General features: G+C 36.5%; 1 protein-coding gene across 2 annotated transcripts in view; it reads right to left on the bottom strand.

The window, feature by feature from the left end:
• UHRF2 (ubiquitin like with PHD and ring finger domains 2) overlaps nt 1-22,338 on the bottom strand; it is a 77,290-nt gene that overhangs the window by 5,114 nt on the left and 49,838 nt on the right. Inside the window, exons 7-14 of one of the 2 annotated variants that reach the window (XM_019664742.1) lie at nt 19,073-19,196; nt 18,673-18,780; nt 16,068-16,172; nt 12,128-12,234; nt 8,615-8,777; nt 7,779-7,919; nt 5,065-5,164; nt 4,583-4,740 (exon numbers count right to left, since the gene is read on the bottom strand). In XM_019664742.1, coding sequence (XP_019520287.1) covers nt 4,583-4,740; nt 5,065-5,164; nt 7,779-7,919; nt 8,615-8,777; nt 12,128-12,234; nt 16,068-16,172; nt 18,673-18,780; nt 19,073-19,196 — 1,006 coding nt within the window. Of the gene's footprint in view, nt 1-4,582; nt 4,741-5,064; nt 5,165-7,002; nt 7,320-7,778; nt 7,920-8,614; nt 8,778-12,127; nt 12,235-16,067; nt 16,173-18,672; nt 18,781-19,072; nt 19,197-22,338 lie in introns of those variants that run through there. The other variant, XR_002126476.1, reaches the window with a different exon arrangement.

The following is a 22,338-nucleotide window of genomic DNA, read 5'->3' on the forward strand; positions in this document are numbered from 1 at the left end:
AGTGCAAGCTCTGAGCAACAGCGGTTTGATTCCCGGCCCGAGCTGAGCTGCCGCTGAGTTGCCAACAGGGGGCAGGATGGCTCAGCTTAAAAAAAAAAAAAAGTGTGAAAGTTAAGAGAATAAATATTAAAAGTTCTCATCACAAATAAATATTTTTATAACTATGTATGGTGATGGATGTTAACTCGACTTATTGTGGTGATCATTTTGCAATATATACAAATATCAAATAATTATGTTGTATACCTAAAACGAATATAGTTTGCTAATTTTACCTCAAAGAAAAATAAAAGATCCCATTTCAAAGTTGTGTCTCGATACTAACTTATTTATCAACATGGATTATGAAAGTCAAGTGAATTACCAACAAAGTATTAATGCAACACATTAAAAGAATAGACTAGTTGGGGGCAGGGGAGAGGGGGATGTAGAAAAAACTATAAATTTAGTGCCAGGTACCCTCTTCCTGACAAATTCCTTTTTTGATGACTGATATTTCCCTGGTACCTCCATGGTGCCTATAATATGTGTATATTTATTTTGAGTTGGTGCAACGCACTAGACGCTCATCTCCATAGTGGTGATATAAAGGCCAAGTCTCTGCTCTCATGGAACTTTATATTCCTTTAGGAGAGCAGACAAAAAAAATTCAATTTCAAATAGTAATGACTGAGGAAACAAAGTAAGTTAAAGCAACAGAGCAAAGAGTGGCTGTTTTAGAAAGGGTAGTGTGGGAAGGCCTCCCTGAGGAGTGTAATACTATTGCAGAGACTTACAGGATATGGAGTGAGCCAAATGAAGATGTAGAGGAAAGAATTCCAGTGACAGAGAGTATGTGTGTAAAGGCCTAGCAGCAGCAATGGACTGAGTGTGTTAAATAACACTGAGATCACTGTAGCCAAAGCAGTTTTGGCCTGAGAGTAGCAAGGGGAAACTACAGAGGAAGACAGAGATGACAGGTCATGTAGGATCTGGGGAAGGCGTTTGGACATCAGTGCAAATATTACATGTGTGTATATTTATTTAAAAGTCACCATTGGTCAACAACTGATTTTTCTGGCTCAATAAATGTGTTCCTGGGCATGAATGAGCATGAAACCTGCCCAGAGCAATAACAGTACATAAACATCCAGAGTAATCACTAGCAGCAACATCACATCATCTGACCCAGGCACGTAAGATCCTGCCACCAGCAAGCAGGACTTTTTTTTGTTGGTCTTTTTTTCTGTTTTGATAATTGTCAATTTGTGACTTGATTTCACGTAAAAGTTGCATTGAAAAAAGAGGCTGCAAGGTAGAAAAGTATAAGGTCTGACAAAGAAGTTTGCGAGCTTGTTGCAACGATGTTGCTAACCTTTTTTTTTTATATCAGAGGGATTATTCATTATGAATTTGTACGAACTGGACAAACAGTTAACCAAATGTACTATTTGGAAGTGCTGAAAAGGCTGCGTGAAAAAGTTAGACGACCTGAACTTTTCACCAACAATTCATGGCTCTTGCATCACGACAATGCGCCAGCTCACACAACACTGTCTGTGAGGGAGTTTTGGGCCAGTAAACAAATAACTGTATTGGAACACCCTCCCTACTCACCTGGCCCCCAATGACTTCTTTCTTTACCCAAAGATAAAGAAAATATTGAAAGGAAGACATTTTGATGACATTCAGGACATCAAGGATAATACGATGACAGCTCTGATGGCCATTCCAGAAAGAGGGTTCCAAAATTGCTTTGAAGGGTGGACTAGGCACTGGCGTTGGTGCATAGCTTCCCAAGGGGAGTACTTGGAGGTGACCATAGTGATATTCAGCAATGAGGTATGTACCACTTTTTCTAGGACGAGTTCACGAATTTAATTGTCTGACCTTGTATATTGTACATCCTTGCCAAATCTCACAGGATTCAACCATTTTGATAATTTTTTTATTGATAAACAGGATATACAAATTAAAAGCCTCGGGTCGGCCGAGTGGCGCGATGGTTAAGAGCTGGCTTGGGACGCCAGAGGGCCCCGGTTCGGATCCCACATATGAGGGCCAGTGACACTGCCCTCTACAGCTAAGATGCTGAACAACAGCTCAACCTGGAGTTGACCTGGAGTTGGGCTGTCATGAGTCGCCGGCGACGGCGTAGGCTGCAGCCCCTGTGGCAGTGGATTGCCATGGGCTACCGTGTGTAGCCAGCAGCCAGTATGAGTGGCCAGCAGCCGCAGTGAGTGGCCGTCCAGAAGCCGGCGACTGATCTGCCTCACCCAGAAAAAGAGCACAATGATGGTGCCAACTTGTGAAGCAATGCCCTCCACAACTAGACTGAAGAACAAAACAACAGCAACTTGTCTGTTCCCGTTCCCCAATTCCCCAGCGCTGTTCCCATCCCAATTCCCCAATAAAAAAAAATCTTAAAAAAAAAAAAAATTAAAAGCCTCACATGAAGCCCAGTATATAGGTCCGATGCAGACAACAGATGTGCAAAAGAACTGTGTGTGTACTCGGATGGCTTCTTCCTTCACCCCTATCTGCTACTTTGTTCTCTGCCCACCCATAGCTAGAACTCACCCGAGTTATCACTAACCAGCTGTGTCCTCTCCAACTAAATCATATAAGACCATGATTAACAACTGCTTGCTGTATCTTACTTGCTCTAAGTGAAAATGAGTCCGATCTACCAGAGTCAGAACACTCCTTCTGCCTGGGCCTTTTGGCTAAAAATCATGTAACACTTCTCACAGAGCTAAATCACTTTACTTCCATCTTTTAAATATATAAGCCTCATTTTACCAAGGATAACCCAACATATTACATTTTTAGGCAAAGGAAGTGATGACTCCAATATAAAACCAAAGGGTATCTGATAAACCTTACCCATTTCTAAGTTTAAAAATTGTATCAGGAAGGTGCTTCCTTAATATCATAAAGATGACTACTTCTCAAACAAGAAGCAACAAAAAAACTCTATGAGAGTTCCCTTTCAATATAGATAGCTAGAAAGCACATACTGATATTCACTAACCCCAATTCAGACACATGAGAAGTTCTGGCTAATGCAGAGAGAAATAAAAGGAACATTAGAAAGAAGAAATTACTAAAAGATGACAAGATGGAATTTCAAGAAAGGACACTAGAGCTCACCCTCAACAGCTGCATATGATAATACTTTGTAGGCAAATAAAACAAAAGTAACTATATGACAAGGGGTTAATATCTAATAAAACAAAAGATTCAAATATATGAGCAAAATTTAAGACAATAAAAGCAAGCGAAAAAGGAATGAATAGACTATCCATATTTGAAACCTCTAGCTGTGGGGAGCTGATAACAAAGCTTTGTTGGCAAAATACAGCTTAATACAAAATCCACACATCTGTTAACCTTGTAATTCCTTTTCACTTTGAAATTTTATGATTACCAAAAAATGGGAAAAAATGCAAAACATATGAAGTATTTAAATAAATCAATGCTGGTTTATTTAACCCTAGGTTGAACACGTAGGCATTGAAAATTATGCTAACTTGCTTAAGATTTGTGCTATCAGGTTAACTTTGAAGTATAACAACTTTCCAGCTGAGTTTCAGATTGAGTGTGTTACACAACTGAAAATTCTTCCCATGAACAGTACCTCAACATAAATGATTAAGTTCAGGCACAGAGAGGTCAAAAACCAACATCTTAGAGGTCTAAAATAAATTTTTTTTTTAAGATTTTTTTTTAAATTGGGGAATTGGGGAAGGGGAACAGACAAGTTACTGTCCTTTTGTTCTTCAGTCTAGTTGTGAAGGACCTCACTTCACTGGCCCATGTTCGTATTATCACTGCGCTCTTCCAAGGTGAGGCAGTCGCTCGCGAGCCATTGGATGGCTGCTCACAGCAGCCCAACTCCAAGTCGAGCTGCCATTCACCATCGTAGCTGTAGAGGCGCAGTGTCACTGGCCCTCATGTGGGATCTGAACCCTCATGTTGGATTGGGATGCCAGTTCTGAGCAGCAGGGCCCTGATTCAGATCTCACATGAGTGCCAGTGACACTGTGCCCTCTACAGCTAAGATGGTGAACAACAGCCCAATCTGGAGCTGGACTGCCATGAGTCACTAGTGATGGTGTAGGTTGCAGCCCCTGCTGCAGTGGGCTGCCGTGAGCTACTGTGAGTGGCTGGCAGCCAGTGGGAGCTGTCGTGAGCTATCGTGAGTGGCCATCCAATGGCCAGCAAGCGACTGCCTCAGCCGGGAGGAACGCAATGATAATACCAACATGGGCCAGTGAAGCAACGTCCTCCACAGCTAGACTGAAGAACAAAAGGACAGCAACTTGTCTGTTCTCCTTCCCCGATCCCCCCAACGCTGTTCCCTTCCCCCAATTCCCCAATCTTTAAAAAAAAAAAAAATACAATAACTATGTATGGTGACAGATGCTTAGACTTATCGTGGTGATCGCTTTCATTAATGCATATAAGTGTCTAATCATTATGTTGTACAACTAAAACTAATATAATATTGTATTTCAATTATAATTAAAAAATAAATTTAAAAAATAAAAGGGCATGTAATTATTATAATGGAAAAAATAAAAAAGAAAATTTTACATACTGGTCCTTCCACGAGAGATGCAAGCACTTCATCCCATAGCTTCTGGTTTTGATGATCTTCTCTGATTAGATGTTGTTGTTGAGAGGTTAGTTGGAAAGCCTCAACTGGTTCTGCTGAATCTGATGCTTTGAACACTTTGGAGGCACTTGGACAATCATCTAGATTTATTTAAAAACATATCAGCAGACTTACAAGTGGTTCTAAGCAGAACTATGAAACAAACGAGTTAACAGGCACCAGTAATGTTTAGCAGGAAGACAACCTGCATAACGCAGCATCTAATTTCCCCTGGAGTTTAGGATACTCTATTTGCTGCTGCTTGGGTTCTGACACTATTAAAATACAAAAAAAGCTCTCCCCCTCTCCCCGCACACCAAACACACCCCCTTCGCTTTGCTTTTAATTGCTCAATTTAGTCTCTTAATATTTCTCTTTATTGGAAACTATGTTATTAGGATTTCTTTTTTGTAATCATTACGTACCATCATCTGGAATCGGCCTTTTTGAGGCCCCACTGGCCTGCTTCTTTGACTGTCCTTTAGTCTTCTTCCCTTCCTTATCTGAAGGGTAGCCTACTGGATACTGATGGGGGGAAAAAGTACAATGTACACTTAAGCTTCACATAGAAGGGGAGTTCTAGATCCTGGTGAGAAATTTTAAAAAGGGAGGGAGGAGTCGTCTATACTTTCCCTGAACTGAGCTTACAAAGGAAACAGACATTTAAAGAAACAAAATTCAAAGGACAGAAGACTATTAAAATCCAAAATTCAGTGTAAAACCATGTAGTTTTGATTAAGATATTCTATTTTATAATACAATGATCTTAGTTTCAGATCTAAAACAGGAAAGGTAAGTTTTCAGGAATTGTGATTAGGTGGCTTGAAAATTTTAAGACGGAAAGGAAAGTGGAATTAGATATGAAAATAAGTGGACATCAACCGCAGAGCACAATAGATGGTACTCATGTAGATGGGATTACACTAAATTGTGGAGCCACTCTAAAAAACCAAACAAAAACCCACCAAAACATTAAGGGTCAAATTTCTTCTCTCTCAAAATTAGGGGGTAAAAATAAAATCTTTCAGAAGACCTAAAACCACTAAATTACTGAATTCTTTATCAGCCAAAGGTTAGACTTTAAGGAATATATTCTACCTATTATTCTTGTGTTTTACTGGTCACTCTTTTTTTTTGGACATGCTTTGTGATACCACTAATATTTAAAGCTCAATATATATTTCAGGCCTCATCAATGATACATTAACTCACCATAGTAGATGGGCTTACATGCTTTTGCTCAGTTTCATATATAACCTATCTAGAACATTCTCTGATGACCAGATCTGAAAAAAATCTTCTGAAAATGGGTTTAACAATAGGTTTTTAAAAAATATCAGTTATAAAAAAAATTATAGTTGATCCTTGAAAAACACAGGTCTGAATGGTGTGAGTCCACTGACATGTTAATTTTTTTCAATAAATATATTGAAAACAACTTTTGGAGATTTCCCTATTACTGCAAAACAATAGTATCTATTACACTAGGCTACCAAAAAGCAATCATATTACCACTTCTTCATTATCAATAAATCAATAAATTATACCTAAAAAAAAATTTTCACATTCTTTTCATTTTTGAGGTCTTAATGTTAGTACTACATATAACATCTACAGTGTTTTACATCGTAAGACAATATTGATGCAGGTATCAACAGATGAGTCATCCTGTAAAGAGATTAACATAAACTTACAGTATTAATACAGTACTGTAAATGTATTTACTCTTAAGATTTTTCTTGGGCCAGCCGAGTGGCTCAGTTGGTTAAGAGCTCACTCAAGAGTGTGAACTCTGAGCAACAGCAGTTCAAGTCCCAGCCCAAGCTGAGCTGCCAACAGGTGGCAGGATGGTTCAGCTAAAAAAAAAAAAAAAAAAAAAAAAAAATCTTTTCTTAATAACATTTTTTCTTTTTTTTAGCTGTGCCATCCTGCCACCTGTTGGCAGCTCAGTGGCAACTCAGCTCGGGCCGGGAATAGAACCACTGTTGCTCAGAGCTCGCACTCTTGAGCGAGCTCTTAACCAACTGAGCCACTCTGCTTGCCCAACATTTTCTTTTCTTTAGTTTACTTTATTGTAATACATACAACATACAAAATACGTGCCAATTGACTGTTTATGTTATTAATAAAGTTTCCAGTCAACAGTAGGTTATTAGTATTTAAGTTTTTGTGGAGTCAAAAGTTATACATGGATTTTCTATTGCAATGGGGTAAATGTCCCTAACCACCTGCATTGTTCAAGGGTCAACTGTATTTTGGCAGTTATATTAGCAGCTGATGGGTCTCATTTAAACAATCAGTTCTATGAGTTTAAAGAGAAAACAAAACTGGAAACAGACTTGCACTAGAAGACACACACTCACCTGCCTGGGTGGTCAGACACTTGCCCACAGTTCAGCCCCTACACATGCAGTGTGGGCAGAGCCAGGGAAAATGACAAAGCTGGCAATCTTTACAGGAAGCACAACGATGGGGAACGATGAAGGATAAACTCAAACCATGCTCTGAAGTCAGGGTAAGGGACAAAATCTAGGGTGTACAGGAAGTGGAGGGGGAATGCAGCCATACCATCCACCATGCACACAAAACCAGCGAAGTCTTATATGGGTTAACAGCTAAGCATGGGCAAAGGGGAAAAAAAAGGCACAGCACTAAAGGTGGTGACAGGACAGGGAAGCAGCTTTGAGGGGGAAGAGAGAAAAGGGGTGAGGAAAAGTGAGAAGGGTAGGAAGCAGACCACTCTTATAAGCCACCTCCCGCTTCCCCTACCAGAGACACACCCCCTATGCCCTCTAGGAAAAACTTCCCTTCTCAAGGCCACCTACACCTAAATTTTATGTTTCCCTTCCCCTCATACTTCAAGTCATTTCCAAATGAATTGGAAATATTTTACTTTTCACTGACCACCCTAACCTTTCCCAAGCCCAATTCTTAGTCTTAGGGTGATTTGACACCTAGAATGCTGCCATTTTTTACTTCTTTTCCTTCTGTATACTTGCATCATCTCATTCCTCACCCCTTACAGTCCATTCATCAATTGCTGTGGGTTATATCTAGTGCTAATAGTAAAGACATGTTGATAGTACAGAGGTGTATGTTTTTATGAATATACAAGTAGCGTAGACAAATGGAATCTAACCTGTAAACGTAGGCATAGTCTCCTTGACCGTTCTATTCCCTCTGAGGTCCAAGGAGCAGGTTCAACATCGTCTCTTCTTAAAAGATAGCGCCAAACCAAGAATCCATGGCTTGATGAAATCTCTGGCCAGTATTTCACCACCTAAATCATAATATTTCAGTACTAGCTTGAGATTTAAAGTTTAAATGTATTCATTATGCCATCATATTAGTGGTTTAAACCTGCCCAAACTAAATGCAACTTCAAAAGGTATGTGCTTTGCTGTAATAGTAAATTAATTTTCACTAAAATATTATTTTGACCTTATTTCCTATTAAGATACTTCCCATATAAGTAAAGATTGCTATAAATTTGAAATACAAGATTATGCTCACTAATTAATAGAATTTTGCATAGTAGTATTAGATAATAGGTAATAGATAAAAATGGTGGCAGTAGATGCCTGTTTTTTAAACAAAGAATACAACCTATTTTAAAAATTATAATGTGCTCTGGTTTGAAAATCTACTACAATTAAAATCATTTTGAAAGATACATATAAGAATTGAAATCTATAATGGCCAAGTTATTTGAATGGCTTTATCACAGAGAACACACTTATAAAAAGCTTAACCCAAAGTATAACTCTACCCTTACAGACTTAAAATTAGCCTTAAAAGTATCAAAGTTAAGAGCTCACTGTGTGCATCTGTTGTATTTCCAGAAAAAGTAGAAATATCAACTAAGATGGTCTAATGTTTCCTCCAGCCCACCCACAACAGAGTAGTTCCCTGTGGTGACCCTGTCCTGAAAGCCCAGGAAGAATGACTAACAAGAGGTCATGCCAGATAGAGCACCTTATAAATGCCATCATATCTGTTGCCTTCTTCAGGAGCATATTTGCTGATCTTCCTCCCTTTAAAACTGCGTATCACTCTGACTGGCTTACCAGCTCTCCAATTCCGAGACTCTGCTCCAATTTTATCATCCAATGGAGCATCACAGTTTAGGGCCAATGCCCTAAAAAATAAAACAAAGTCTTTATACCAAGTAATCTTTCCTCAAGTATGTAATCGCATCATTAGCTCAATTAAAAGGTGAATTATGCCTTACCTGACAGTTAAGATTCTATGATTCTTTCCATATTATTCCAGATAATAGGATTATGCTTTCCCCCACCAGCAGAGAAGACAAATCAGTTTTCTGATGTCACCCCCAAGCCAGGGGATTGGTTCTCAGATAGCCTGTAGGGTTCTTCTGAAAGTAATAACATCTGTGCCACGTATAATAGAAAACAACTAGAAATACATGGAATTTTCTTTAAATAACGTTTGTTGAGGGAAGGGAGAAAGTTGGAAAACTAAAGCAAGTGATTGTTGTAATAGTTAATTTTTTTGATAAGGGAATGAGGTAAATTGCTGGAATGATGTAGAAAGAAATCCAGAAAATAAAGTTGTCAGCAAGGTACAAATGACCTTTCTAGGTCCACTTTCCACATTCCAGACAACAGAGATTCCTTAATGTTTAGAAGATATTAAGAACAAGTTCAATATGAGAATATCCTTTAAAGGCCTCCAGTAAAAAGGTAAGTTTAAATAAAACTGAAGCATTTGAATGTCTGTGCTAAATCACGACAATAAAGATTTCTGGCTGCTTGAGATCGCTACATTTTACTGATGATACATGAACAAGGAGGAACACTGAGCTGGAAGCAGCACCTGATTTAGCTGAAGCTTCCTTAGTATGCGTACTCACTTAGTAGAAATTAATCAGTAAGGTTATTACATGTTAGAAGACCTTTCTTGGGAGAACTTAGTCCTGCCAAAAAAAAAAAAAAAACCAAACTAGAATCTATTTAAAATTAGTATTTTTCCTCTAAGACACCTACTTCCTAACTTAGGTAAAAAGAAACCACTGAACATGTAAGGTAAAACACACACACACACACACACACACACACACACACACACACACACACACCCCACACACACCAACACACCCCCAATCTGGTGAAATCAGATAGGATATAAAATACTTGTTCAGGGTATAGTTCTTTTTATAAACAGGCTCAAATTTAAAAAATAGACCTTAAGACTAAATGAATAATCTACTAAAATATCTTGATCATAGTTACATTGTTTAAGTAAATGAATTTAAGAAAATGTTTCTTAAAAAAAAAACTTGTATAAATGTGGTCAAAGAGTTAAAGCTTACCAAGTTATCTTTTTTTTTTATCTCAAAGGGAGATGCACACAAATTCTGAGAGGTAAAAGGAAATATAGTCATTGACTCTAGGGCTAGTATTACATCTTATTTATGGAATACCTATTGAGATACACACACTTCATCTTCTTAAAGAGAAGGAATAAGGATAAATACTATCTTCATGTTAATGAGTGGAATGCTGTGGTGCTCACTGGTACCTTCAGTCATAATGTCTGCCACCACTAACTGGCATTAACTCACTTCTAGCTTCACATAAGTATTCAGGCTGTTCAAGTATGTGAACAGAGTCCAAAAGGATGAAACTAGCCAAAACAACCAGGCTCTTCCATTACTCTACCCACAGCTCAGTCAGTTGCCTCGAACTACTCTGATAAAGGACGGCCAGGTTACCCTGTGGTCCTCTTCAGTTTCATAAAGTCGAAGAGCTGAGAAGAAATAAGAACAAACTTCTCAAAAGCAAGAGCAGGTGTCAAACTACTTCTTAGCAGAGAAGCAAAAATGAATTGGACCATATACTAGTCAGGAAAGAGTATACTGTAGGTCAGAGCTAAGGGCCTTTCACTTCAGTTTTTGTGTTTAGCAAACATATAGGTAGGCATCTTTGACCAAGATGTCTTTAAAAATCAATCACAAGGCATACTCACAGCTTAATGTATAAATTAACTAAATGGATATTAGAGTCTCTATGATATGTCAGTCCTAAATTGCTTTGAGTTAATATTTCATGTTCACTACCTTCCTTTAAATACATTCTTACTACTTATCAATTATCTTCTAACAAGATTATAACATATGGTAAACAGGATATACTTATTAGAGTCTTCAAAAGCTTGAAAAGAATCTACCATGTACAAGTGCAGGTAGTTATGAAAAAAGTTTCATTCAAGCAAAATCACCTATTATTATTAAAGGGAAAAATGTAATTTTCAGATTTGACAACTTGAAAAAGCCTTCTGCAAATTCATTATACATTTTCAGTGACAAAAACACATCAAAATACTTCTAACTCCTTTTAAGATCATTTCTCCAAAAGAATTGCTATCTTGCTAGAAAATGACTAGCTAGGGGCTGGACTCCTGCCTCAGGAATGTTTTCACCAGCAAATCTGACCTGTCTCCTCTGCTGGTTCAGTAAAATAATCCTACTGTCAGAAATAATATAGAAGGAAGACATAAAAACATTCTGTATAACTTGGTATGCAACACAGTTTTTAACCATACTGGTATATTCTTTACCTCACACGGTAATCAGAAATTAAGGGCACGCTACTTAAAACAGAATGATATAGGCTCAAGAAAGCGAAAAATATTCACTTTTACTCAGTAACCCACAAAACATCCTTATTAATAGAATACAAAAAATTTCAACTTTATGAAATAATCACAAAATCATCAGTATAATAAGTTGTAATGTAGTCACTGCTATCTGATGGTTTGAGTTACTTCATTTATTATTGATATTAGCATGCATTTATGAAATAAAACATTTTGATCACATCTTCTGTTCTCATGGAAGCTGGAATGCCATTAATACTTCTATGGAAAAAAGGTCAACACAAGGTGGCTCTTTTGTAATGCCTTATAAGCATTTAGTTAGAAAAGGTCACTTCTGTAACTGAATAAATATTCTCTAACATTTGAAGACATCTTATTATTATAAATCCTAAAAGCGCCTTGAGTGCACTTCTCATTAAGTTATCTGACATTTCACTTATGTGCATAAATGTGGCTCCCAAACATAACCATGTTTCACATTAGTGAGTCTCCTCTAAAAAGAATTTGGTCACTTTAAAAGCTAAATCTGTACTGAGTAGAACATAACTTTGACCTAAGGGGTAGTAGATAAGCCACCTTGTCCTCAATTTCGCTTGAATACAGGCTCCTTTCTATCAAAGGCTTCAAAATGTTTTCAAATGCAAAGCACATGTATTAAAACTGGGAATTATGTCATTTTAAAAATAATAATTTGAAAAAATAGGATGCTTACAATTATATAATCAGGTAATAGGATTTTAATTTGATCTTTAACTTTCAATTTACGATTGTCCTCTATAATCTAAGTTATAAATTATAGTCCTATCATCAAACATTTATACAAAGCCCAAATTCTAAATAGTCTCTACAAACTCTAACAATAAAGAGTACCTGTTCATGTTTGTTAATGTTTGATCTGCCGATGGTGCACCAATTCTTTTATTACCAGCAAGGTTTTTACCACCACTCCCAGTGTATGTGAATTCATCACCTCGGTCCTGAAGGAGAAGATTTCATCATTAAGACACCTAAACCCAAGTATAATTTCATCAATTTTTGTTTCAGGGTCAGGACACTTGGTTAGGATGTTATGAACTGACATGTTCTCTCAAGCCATCTACCAAAATAAGACAAAATTCAAATGCAATCTTGTATGTAGTATACTTTCAAGTTATATTACTTGACCTAAAGATTTCATTTTAAAGTTATACAGCTTCCAACACCTCCAAACGTGGCTATTTGCATGCTAACATATATAATCAATTAATCTATAATGTTACAAAATAAAGTCTTATGAGTTGGGAATACTGTTTCATTTAATTCAGTGTTATTAAAATAAACTTATCAATACCATTTTAGTAAATACTCCAAAATTGATTTCCCGACAGCAATCTATACCATATCCAAGTTTGCTGCTAAATTACAAATTTAAAATCCTAACAGCATGGCAAGTTCCCCACATTTCACTATATGGGGTCACTCAAATTACATTCAGGTTAAATAATCACCTATCATTAATTGCATAAAGTCTCTACTAAATGTTAAAGAAAAAAGGCCAAAAAATGGTACATACACTAGCTCCACAAGTATTTCTGTAGTAGCTATAAATTTATATTGGTATTAAGTCTCTACCTCAAAATAAATTGAGTAAAGTAACTATCAGTGTACAAATTAATTCTACTAACACTAAATAGTGGTTTTTTAATGCAAGATTCTTTTAATTAATTAGTTCAATTATTTTGCATCTTGTTTCTCCTTTGGCTTAAAAGTCATAACTAAAATCTCATGGTTTTAAAAGTCTGTCCAAAAACCTTGAATTCACTTTTTGTTAATCCAATGTTGAGGTCTATATTTTAAAGATTAAACATTAAGGACTTTCATATTTAGTGTATATTCCACTTGAAGAAATTCTAATAAAGTACAACTAGAACAGTCCAGAACACTTCTTAAATTGATCAGAAATAGTCTTCCAAATGGTATCTGGATTGGCTTCACCATGCTCATATTCATAACCCTGTCAACTTTTAAAGTTATAATTGTGGTAGTGATATAAGGGAAAAAGTGGTGGAAACTAGGACATCACAAGAGGGACAGCCTAAGCTAAATAGTGTTTATATCAGAAAAACAAAAACATTTCTGATTATTCTTCAAGCAGCAAATAATCAAGTAAAAATAGTTAAAATTCTATGTAATTAGCTCTAACGTATAGTAATCTATACTTTTAATCTTTACACCAACAAAAACTTTTAATTATCTCTGGGAGGAAAAATTGCCAGACTGTAAGAACTCAGCCAATATTATATCGGACTATCTTTCTTCTAAGGAAAGTAATCAGCCTAAACTTGTTGCATTTTCTAGTCCATGTTCTACTAAGTTGTACCCATGAGGCAAGAGCTTAAACAAGATTGCTGTCTGGGAAAAGCGTACATAAAGAAGCCATCTGTTGTTTCACAGTGACTCCATTTCCCACGATTTTCCAATCTCTACTCTTCTTAGAAGCTGTAAAACAGCTGTCGAACACAAAAAACTTAGTGCTCCCATTCCTGCCATCACCCTTACCAAGCAAAAGACCTTCATCCCAATCTTCTCACCCCACAAAAGACTATAAGATAAACATCCTAAAGCACAATTAAAATCATTCAACTTTTCCGAGACACCTTGAATGATTCCTTAATTCAAGGCTGTCTAGATACAGCCTCAATTTTTGCCAGTTTCTCTCTCGTAATACTCCTTACATGCCCACAAAACTGGGTACTTGCACTACTACTGTTAATACCTAAACACAGGCTTACAGTGTGTGTATGAAGGTTAGGCTGAGAATTTTACACATGATTAACTCATTTAACCCTCAAATCAACCCTAGGAGGTAGGTATCATAAGCCCTATTTTATAGATGAGGCAGAGGAGTTCAGTAACTTGCCTAAGGTCCACAGCTATAAGAGATGGCACCAGGACACAAACTCAAACAGCTTGGCTCCAGAGTCTGTTTCTGATCACTGAGCAAACTACTTCGCAGGACAACTGCAAGAGGCAGGTCATCTTGGGGGTCCTCATTTCTCAGGTGAGGTCACCAAACATAAGGCACTAAACTAGCATTTGATCAATTCTCAAGTTACGAGGCTAAAATGTTAACTACTTTATCAGCAGGTATTCAATAGTTTCATGTCCATTCATCCAAACAGAACAAAGATCACTGGCTCCATGAATGTTATACCAAATTAAAGGTTTCAGAATAAATTTTTTCTTGAATGTGAAAAGCTGATTATTCAGGTTTCCTCCACCTATTTCTGTAGATTTGACTTGCCTACAATAAAAGATCAAAAGATTGAAAATGCTTACAAAATATAACATATCCAGATACATCTTAGTTGGCAATCTAAGCCTATATGTTTGAGTTCTAATATATTCTTTATTTAATACTTAGAATTAACTGCTTGAGATACATAATTAACAGTTCATCAGCACTTTTTCCACAAATGTTTAATGTTTGACTAGTAAATATATTCAAAAGATGGAAAAAAGGAAGTAATAACACCCATCCCACTTCAACTTGGTACTCATTTTTAGCTTTACAATTACATGTTTATATGTTTCATGTATTAAGATCAGCTTTTGAGCCAGAACACAGAACTGTGTGAATCTTTGTTATATGCCCAGGACTCCATAAATTACCTCATTTAATATCAATAACTTTCTGATATAAAATTATGACACTATTTTTTCTATTTTACACATAGGGAAACTGAGGTTTAGTGGAGTTAAATAATTTGACCAAGGTCTCACACACAAATGTCAGAGCCCAGGTCAAATACAACTGGTTGGTTGCTAAAACCATGTTAGAGACTCCACTTTTAGTTAGTTTTGTTTTGTTTGTTACAGGGCCTTAAAAAACTTTCTAAGTGCTGACTGTAACAAGTTATATAACATTCTCTGTACTTCGGAAAAATACTTAAAGATATAGCTTCAAAATATGCATGTCAACTACTATACAACCCAGCAATTGTACTTTTGGGCATTTGTACCAGAGAAATGGGGACTTGTGTTTACAAAAACTTGTACACAAATGTTCACTGCAGCTTTATTTATAATAGACAAAAATGAGAAATAACCTAGATGTTCTCCATGGGTGAACGGTTAAACAAACTACGGTACACCTATGTCATAGACTACTCAGCAATAAAAAAGAATAAGCTATTGACACAAGTCATAATTTGAGAATTATGCTGGGCGAAAAAAGTCAATCCCAAAGGTTACATACTTCATGATCCCACTTATAAAGAATTTTGAAGTGACAAAGTTTTAGAAATGAAGAACTGATTAGTGGATGTCAGGGGTTAAGGAGGGTTGGGGGAGTAGAAGTAGGTATGGCTATAAAAGGGCAAGAGAAGGAGGGATCCTTGTGGTAAGAGAAATGTTCAGTGTTCTAAATGTATCCAATGTCAGTATTCTGGCTATGCTACCACAGTTTTGCAAAATGTGACCATTGAGGGAAAATGGGTAAAGGGCACAAAGATCTCTAGTATTTCTAATGCTACAATGTCAATCTACAATTATCCCAAAATAGTAAGTTTAATTTTTTAAAAATGAGCTCTGTAGAAAATGTATTTTCATTGCAAAAATCAGTTACCATATATATATATATAAACCAAACCAATACACAAGAAGATTAAAGATTGCCAATTGATTTACCTTGTGACTTGTATAGAACTGACCACTTCAACATAAAAGTCATGCTAAAAAGAGAGAGGATTTGATATACCCTGACAAAACTTCTGTGTTTTACTGAATGATCAAGACAGGTTCTAAAGAACAAGGTTGTATCATGACTTACTACTTCATCTGCAAATCCACCAGCCAGGACAAGAGAATAAGCCCCATCATTACTTCGACCATGAATTCCACCAACATGGGGCCTATGCACACCTGCTTCGCTCACCTATAAAATAGATACACTCTCAAAATACCTTTGAACAGTTAGTTAAGTTACAATTACAAAATGCTTTCACATGTATCATGGGACCCTAAAAGACTCCGACTAAGAACTGCATATCACCCAGAGTTCTACCTTTGGCTCACTGACATTACTTCTCCCCAACAATATATATCTCTTTGTTTTAAGCTGATAACGCTTAAAACTGTTTAGGCCTAGAATTCTGGGTTTCAAAATAACTATTAAATAATCATCAAACTACATCTATTGGTAATTCCAGCTCAATTCTGGTAGAAAAGAATTTACTATCAGTGCTCCAGATCTCTTCCTTTATTTCTCATCTTTGATTATGGCACTGTTCCCTAGCCAACTCAGAAAGGCAAGTGTTATTTTGGCCTCATTTTTTTTCCTTTATACTTCAAACCCATTTGTTCACAAATACTGCTGATTTGATCTCTCAAATCCATCTTTTTCTCCTTCCATTGCTATAATCTTAAGTTTGACTCATTAATGTTTAAAAGATCTTTCTTCACTGTCTCGTTTTCTTCCTTCAAATCCATTCTACCTATTATAAACAGAATGGTCCTTTTAAGAACAAATCTGCTTTTAATTTTCTGCTGCTTAAAATATATTAAATGCACTTACAGTATATCAAGCCCAAGTTAAGTATGGCACATTGTCTTCTCTCAATCTGGTTCCTATCTCTAGCTTCTCCTTCATGGAGCCTCTATGTTTGAACCAAAACTACTCAATGTTACCCAAACATGCTACCTATTTTCTTAGTTAACTCATGCTATTCTGCTACTTCAGTGGCCTATTATTTTTCCCATATACCTTAAATTTTGAAGTAAGTGTCACTTCTTTGTATATCTCAAACTCCTTGAGAGAAGTATTTTAATTCATCTGTTTAACACACAATTGTTTTTGGCAGAGAAAAAGGAGCTGAAGCCCAAGCTTGCATTTGGGATAGGGAAAGAGGCACATGAGAAGCCCATGAGAAGCTGGTAAGAACAACGGAACCTGGATTTAGGCCTTGGAAACACCAGGTCCTTCGAAGACAGGACCATGTGATTCCCAACCTCACCAACCGTGATAAAAATAAATCTGTTCTGAATCTTCCCCGCTTCCTAAATGGCAAATCCAGTCTTCTAGTTGCTCAGGCCAACAACCTCAAAATCATCTTAGACTGTATACTAATGGGGCTTTTAGAGTGCAGGAATGGATTTAGTGACAGGTATACAAAAAAAAATGAGGCAAACAAAAAAAAAAAAAAGAAGACAATTAAAAACAATTTTTATTGTATTTATATTTTATTGTATTTATTTATAATTTACTGTATTTATAGATCCAAAGTCATAACAAAATAAACCTTGAGTACTGATTTAGCCAAAATTATTTATAATCATTGCAAGAATGGGAGGACAGTGTGTGTTAAACTAAATATTCATCTTTCGGAGAAGAAAATTAATAAAAAATATAAAGACAAAGGCTGATAATCATCTTTTAGAAATAAGGAAGTAAATCCAGAAGAAATAACTAAAATGTTAAAGTGGTCATTTCTGAGAAACATAAAACGGGGACCAAAAAAGGTAGATTTTTAGAATATAAGTCATATATCAGTATTTAACTTTTCAAGCTATGTGTATGTATTACACTATTTTAATTTCTTTTGTTTGTTTGTTTGTAGCTGAGCCATCCTGCCACCAGTTGGCAGCTCAACGGCAACTCAGCTCAGGCCGTGAATTGAACCGGCAACCCTGTTGCTCAGAACTCAAACTCTTGAGTGAGCTCTTACCCAACTGAGCCACTCGGCCGGCCCTTTACACTATTTTAATTTTAAAATGTTATCAATGGTCTAAGCACCAGGGCCACTCTATTCTTTTTAAAGTTCAAAATCCTGAATGTCTCTAATTGGAAACTGCTCTACCTAAGATTTTTTTTTTCCACATTAAGTTTTCCATAGTGATAAAATTACCTTTCCAAAGAAGAAATCAGGAATAAATGCAATAGAGACTTCTTCAAGGAGAAAACAGAAGTAATTTTATTTTTGGATTATCTGGCAGTTTCTTTGACCAGTATCAAAACAATCATTCAGGAGGATAAGCCCCAAAGAAAATACCTTGAGCTTTCTTAAGAGTTCAATGACAGTAAATGAGAACTTACCACAAGACTTAAAAAAAAAATTAAATATTTCAAATATTAAATTCTTGGCAAGAAAAATTCTTTAGAAAGCTTAACAATAATGTTAACAACCATAACTTTAACAGAAGAGTAAAACAAAGTAATGAAAAGGCATAGCTAATACATAATCCACAATGCATGGTCCTTTCATCATTAAGCTATAGGGAAGAATCTACCCATCCTACAGAAAATCTTTCATTCTAACAACTGAATGCCACGTTATGCTAGCTAGGTTAGTCCATTTATAATCAATACTCAGTGATATTTGTTACAATTTGAACTGTACTCAATTTTACCATTTCAACTAAGCCAACTTAAAACATACCTGAACTCTAAATCTCCAAGTTGATCCAACAGGAATCCCAGGAATAGGTCCATAATGATTAGAAGGAACAATGGTACATTCTCTAGTTCTACCAACACAAGCCATTCCCTACAAGTCACAAAACAAGACGTTTGAGAGATCAGTTATGTTAAAATCTAAATTCCCATAAAATGTGAATAAAATAAAAACCCAACTATTTAGATGTTTAACAATACATAACAATTTATATGATTAAACAATTATAACATATATTAATAATTTATATCATTAAACAATATAGTTATTAATATTTCTGATACTTAAAGTATATTTCTACCATTACTACAATTGTTATTGAAACACTGCATTAGGGTTATTATAAACATTATAACTAGGAAGAAAAGGAGACTTTCTTCTTTACCCTGCCCCAGTCTCTCCGGCTTTCTGTACTAGCTGATGGCATCTTTGCTTTCTTTTTACTCATCTTGAGTCTTTCACCAGCCTTAACAACTTCACTGGAATCAGTTTTACAGGAAGGACAATACCTTTAAAAGAAAAAAAGAACTTTAATAATATCATATCAAAGCCAATAACAGAATAATGGCCTTTCTAGGTTAGCATGAGTTTTAAGACGGTAGAGCTTCAGCTGACATTTAAGCATTAAACTCTTCAAAATAGTTACATGGTTAGGCTAGTCAGAAAACAAAAAACTTGTCATTCCTTTAGAGAACTGGAAAAATTTTAATATCACAAATTCTCAAATTTAGTTCAAAAGCCAGATATAGCTATCCCATTCAAATGGCATCATGAATTCTGATCTCATCACTAATCCTGAGAATGGAAATTACTCATTTGAAGTTCTTATCATTAAAACAAAAGTAGCAAGAATAGATGATTTGAGACTGAACACTGAACTAGGCTACTGATACATCTCCCCATCTAAGTTGGTTATTAGAATTCTCAAAGTGAAAAATGTATAGTCTAAATATTCAAAGATGTTTTATTAGTCTTATCCCTAGCTCAGCTGTAATTCCCTCTACTTGTTTGTCCTTTAGCCTATTTGTAGTTGGTTACCCTATTATAACTTTTCCAGGCATACCTTGGAGATACCGCAGGTTCGCTTTCAGATCATCACAACAAAATGAGTATTACAATAAAGTAAGTAATAACCTTTTTGCTGATGGAGGGTCTTGCCTTCAACTTGTAAAGAAAAACAACATCTATGAAGTATAATAAAACGAGGTATGCCTGTATGTCATCATAAGCTGCCTTAAATCATTTCTAAAGAGTAAAGTATAAGCATGTTTTTAGAATGAAATGACTTATTATTCTGTCCCCAAAGAATGGAAACTCTGGGAATAACCCAACAAAGATCAGCTGGAAGCTCCCCCCATTAGTCTTAAATCCCTTTTGTCCATATTTTCCATTTCATAGTTACCCATTCCATGTGGTGTACAAAGCACAGAAGACACCTTTGCCCAACTAGTTCATTTTAACTGCCTAATTATGAGATATTTTGTTTAGTGCTATGGGATAGAAAAATGTAAATAGTTCAATTAGGCATTGAAATACAGACAAAAATTCAAGGTAAAATTATGTATAAGAAGACAATAAATACTATCAAGTGAAATCTCTCCTAATTAGGAAATCAGGAAGGCTTCCAAAAAATTAATTTGTTAAGGCCATATTTTACCTGATGTGCTAACCTTTAAAACTAAAATTTTATCAACGAGTTTATGGTTGTTAAAACAGGTATGATCTCTGATGAGAAAATAAGTTCAGACATTAAATATCCAGACAACATAATTTGGAGAAGTAGGAAAGAATTCAATTTAAGGAATTCCAGGTGAAGGACCCCAATATTAATGTAGACATATTCCATAGAGTAATCTAAGACAGTCTTCTAATTATATGATTCTAAAGTCATCCCTGGAATTCATTCCTTCATCAGGTTTGTTCAGAACTTCCTGTATGACAGGCACTATTTTGATGCTGGGGATAAAGGTTTGTAATAAAAATGTAGTTAAGAAACACAGTAGTTAAGAAAAACTAGTACATGTAATGAAAATTTCAGAAAGTGCTATAAAGGAAATTCATCAGTTAATGGACGTGGGAAGAGTGATTAGAAATGCTATGTGTCTTTAGATAGTTAAAGCTTCTGAAGTGGTATTCCAGTGGGAACAAGAGGAGTCAGTCATATGAAGAAGCCAGGGAAGGCATCCCAGGCAGAGAAACATGAAGCGGAAAGGTCCTGAGAAAAGGAAGAATGGTATGCTACAAAGAATACAAAGATGGGCAGAGCTGAAGTTTAGTAAATAAAATGGATAGTGATAAGTGATGAGGGATGCAGAGGCCAGGTCATAGATGGCAAGGGTTGAGATTTTATTCTAAGTGTGATAGCAAGTCATTAGGGGGTTTTCAACAGGTGAGTAACCTGATTCAGGACTTAGATCATTCTGCTGCTGTGGGAGAAAGGAAGCTGGTAGACAATATGAAAGAAAGGAAACTAATTACAGTTCTATTACTGTACTATTACAGTAGTTCAGGGAAGAGATGGTGGTTTGGTCTGGGGGTGGGTAAGATGAGAGAAAGATCATGGAGAACTGACTAGGCATGTTCATATATTATTGGATGGAGAGTATGTAAGGGGGGTGTGGTAAAGAGGTACTCAAAGATGAAGGTATTATAGACTGAAGATTGGGGAAGGAACAGGATTTTAGGGGTGTGTTGGTGGACTCAAGGTCACCATTTGGACTCACCAGTTTTGTGATGCCACACAAGCAAGCAGTTGAATATAGGAATATAAAACTCAGGGGAGATTAGATCTGGAGGTATAAGTTCAGAACCATTAGCTTGGTATTTAAAGTCTCATGATTAGGGCTGGCCGAGTGGCTCAGTTGGTTAAGAGCATGAGCTCTGAGCAATGGGGTCACCAGTTCAATTCTCACATGGGCCAGTGAGCTGCACCCGAGCTGAGCTGCCACTGAGCTGCCAACAGGTGGCAGGATGGCTCAGCTGGTGAGAGCACGTGCTCCTAATAACAAGGTTGCTGGTTCCACTCCTGCATGGGATGGTGGGCTATGCCCATCCGCAACTAAGATTGAACAAGACACCTTTGAGTTGAGCTGCCCTGAGCTGCCGACGGGCAGCTGCATGGCGACTGGACTTGGAGCTGAGCTTGCTACACCCTCCACAACTAAGATTGAAGGACAACTTGGCTGTTCCCCTTCCCCAGTTTCCCAACACTGTTTCCCCACCCCCAATTCCCCATTAAAATATATATAAAAAAAAATAAAGTCTCATGATTAGATGAGGTCATCTAAGAACACGCATGAAGACAGAAAACAAGTGAGTAGTGCTTTGGGAAACTCTGAAATCTCATAGGTGAGAGAAAACCAACAAGATACTAAGAAATAAAGGGCAGTGAAGTAGGAGGAAATTAGATCATATGACATCATACAATCTATAAAAACAGAGTTAGCAGCTGAGCAATACAGTAAGAAGAGGACTGAGAAGTCGCCATTGGGTTTGGCAACACAGTATGTCTGTGAGCCTGACATAGCTGAGTTGTGGGAAGGAAAGTCAGACTGGAGTGCTGAGGTATGAATAGGAGGAGAGGAAATGGAAATAATCAGTGGAAGTAGCTCTTGAGAAGCTTTGCCTTGAAGGGAGCAGAAAAATGGTGGG

The sequence above is a fragment of the Hipposideros armiger genome, unplaced genomic scaffold (assembly GCF_001890085.2).
Source record: "Hipposideros armiger isolate ML-2016 unplaced genomic scaffold, ASM189008v1 scaffold_429, whole genome shotgun sequence".
In the NCBI taxonomy this organism is placed as follows: domain Eukaryota; kingdom Metazoa; phylum Chordata; class Mammalia; order Chiroptera; family Hipposideridae; genus Hipposideros; species Hipposideros armiger.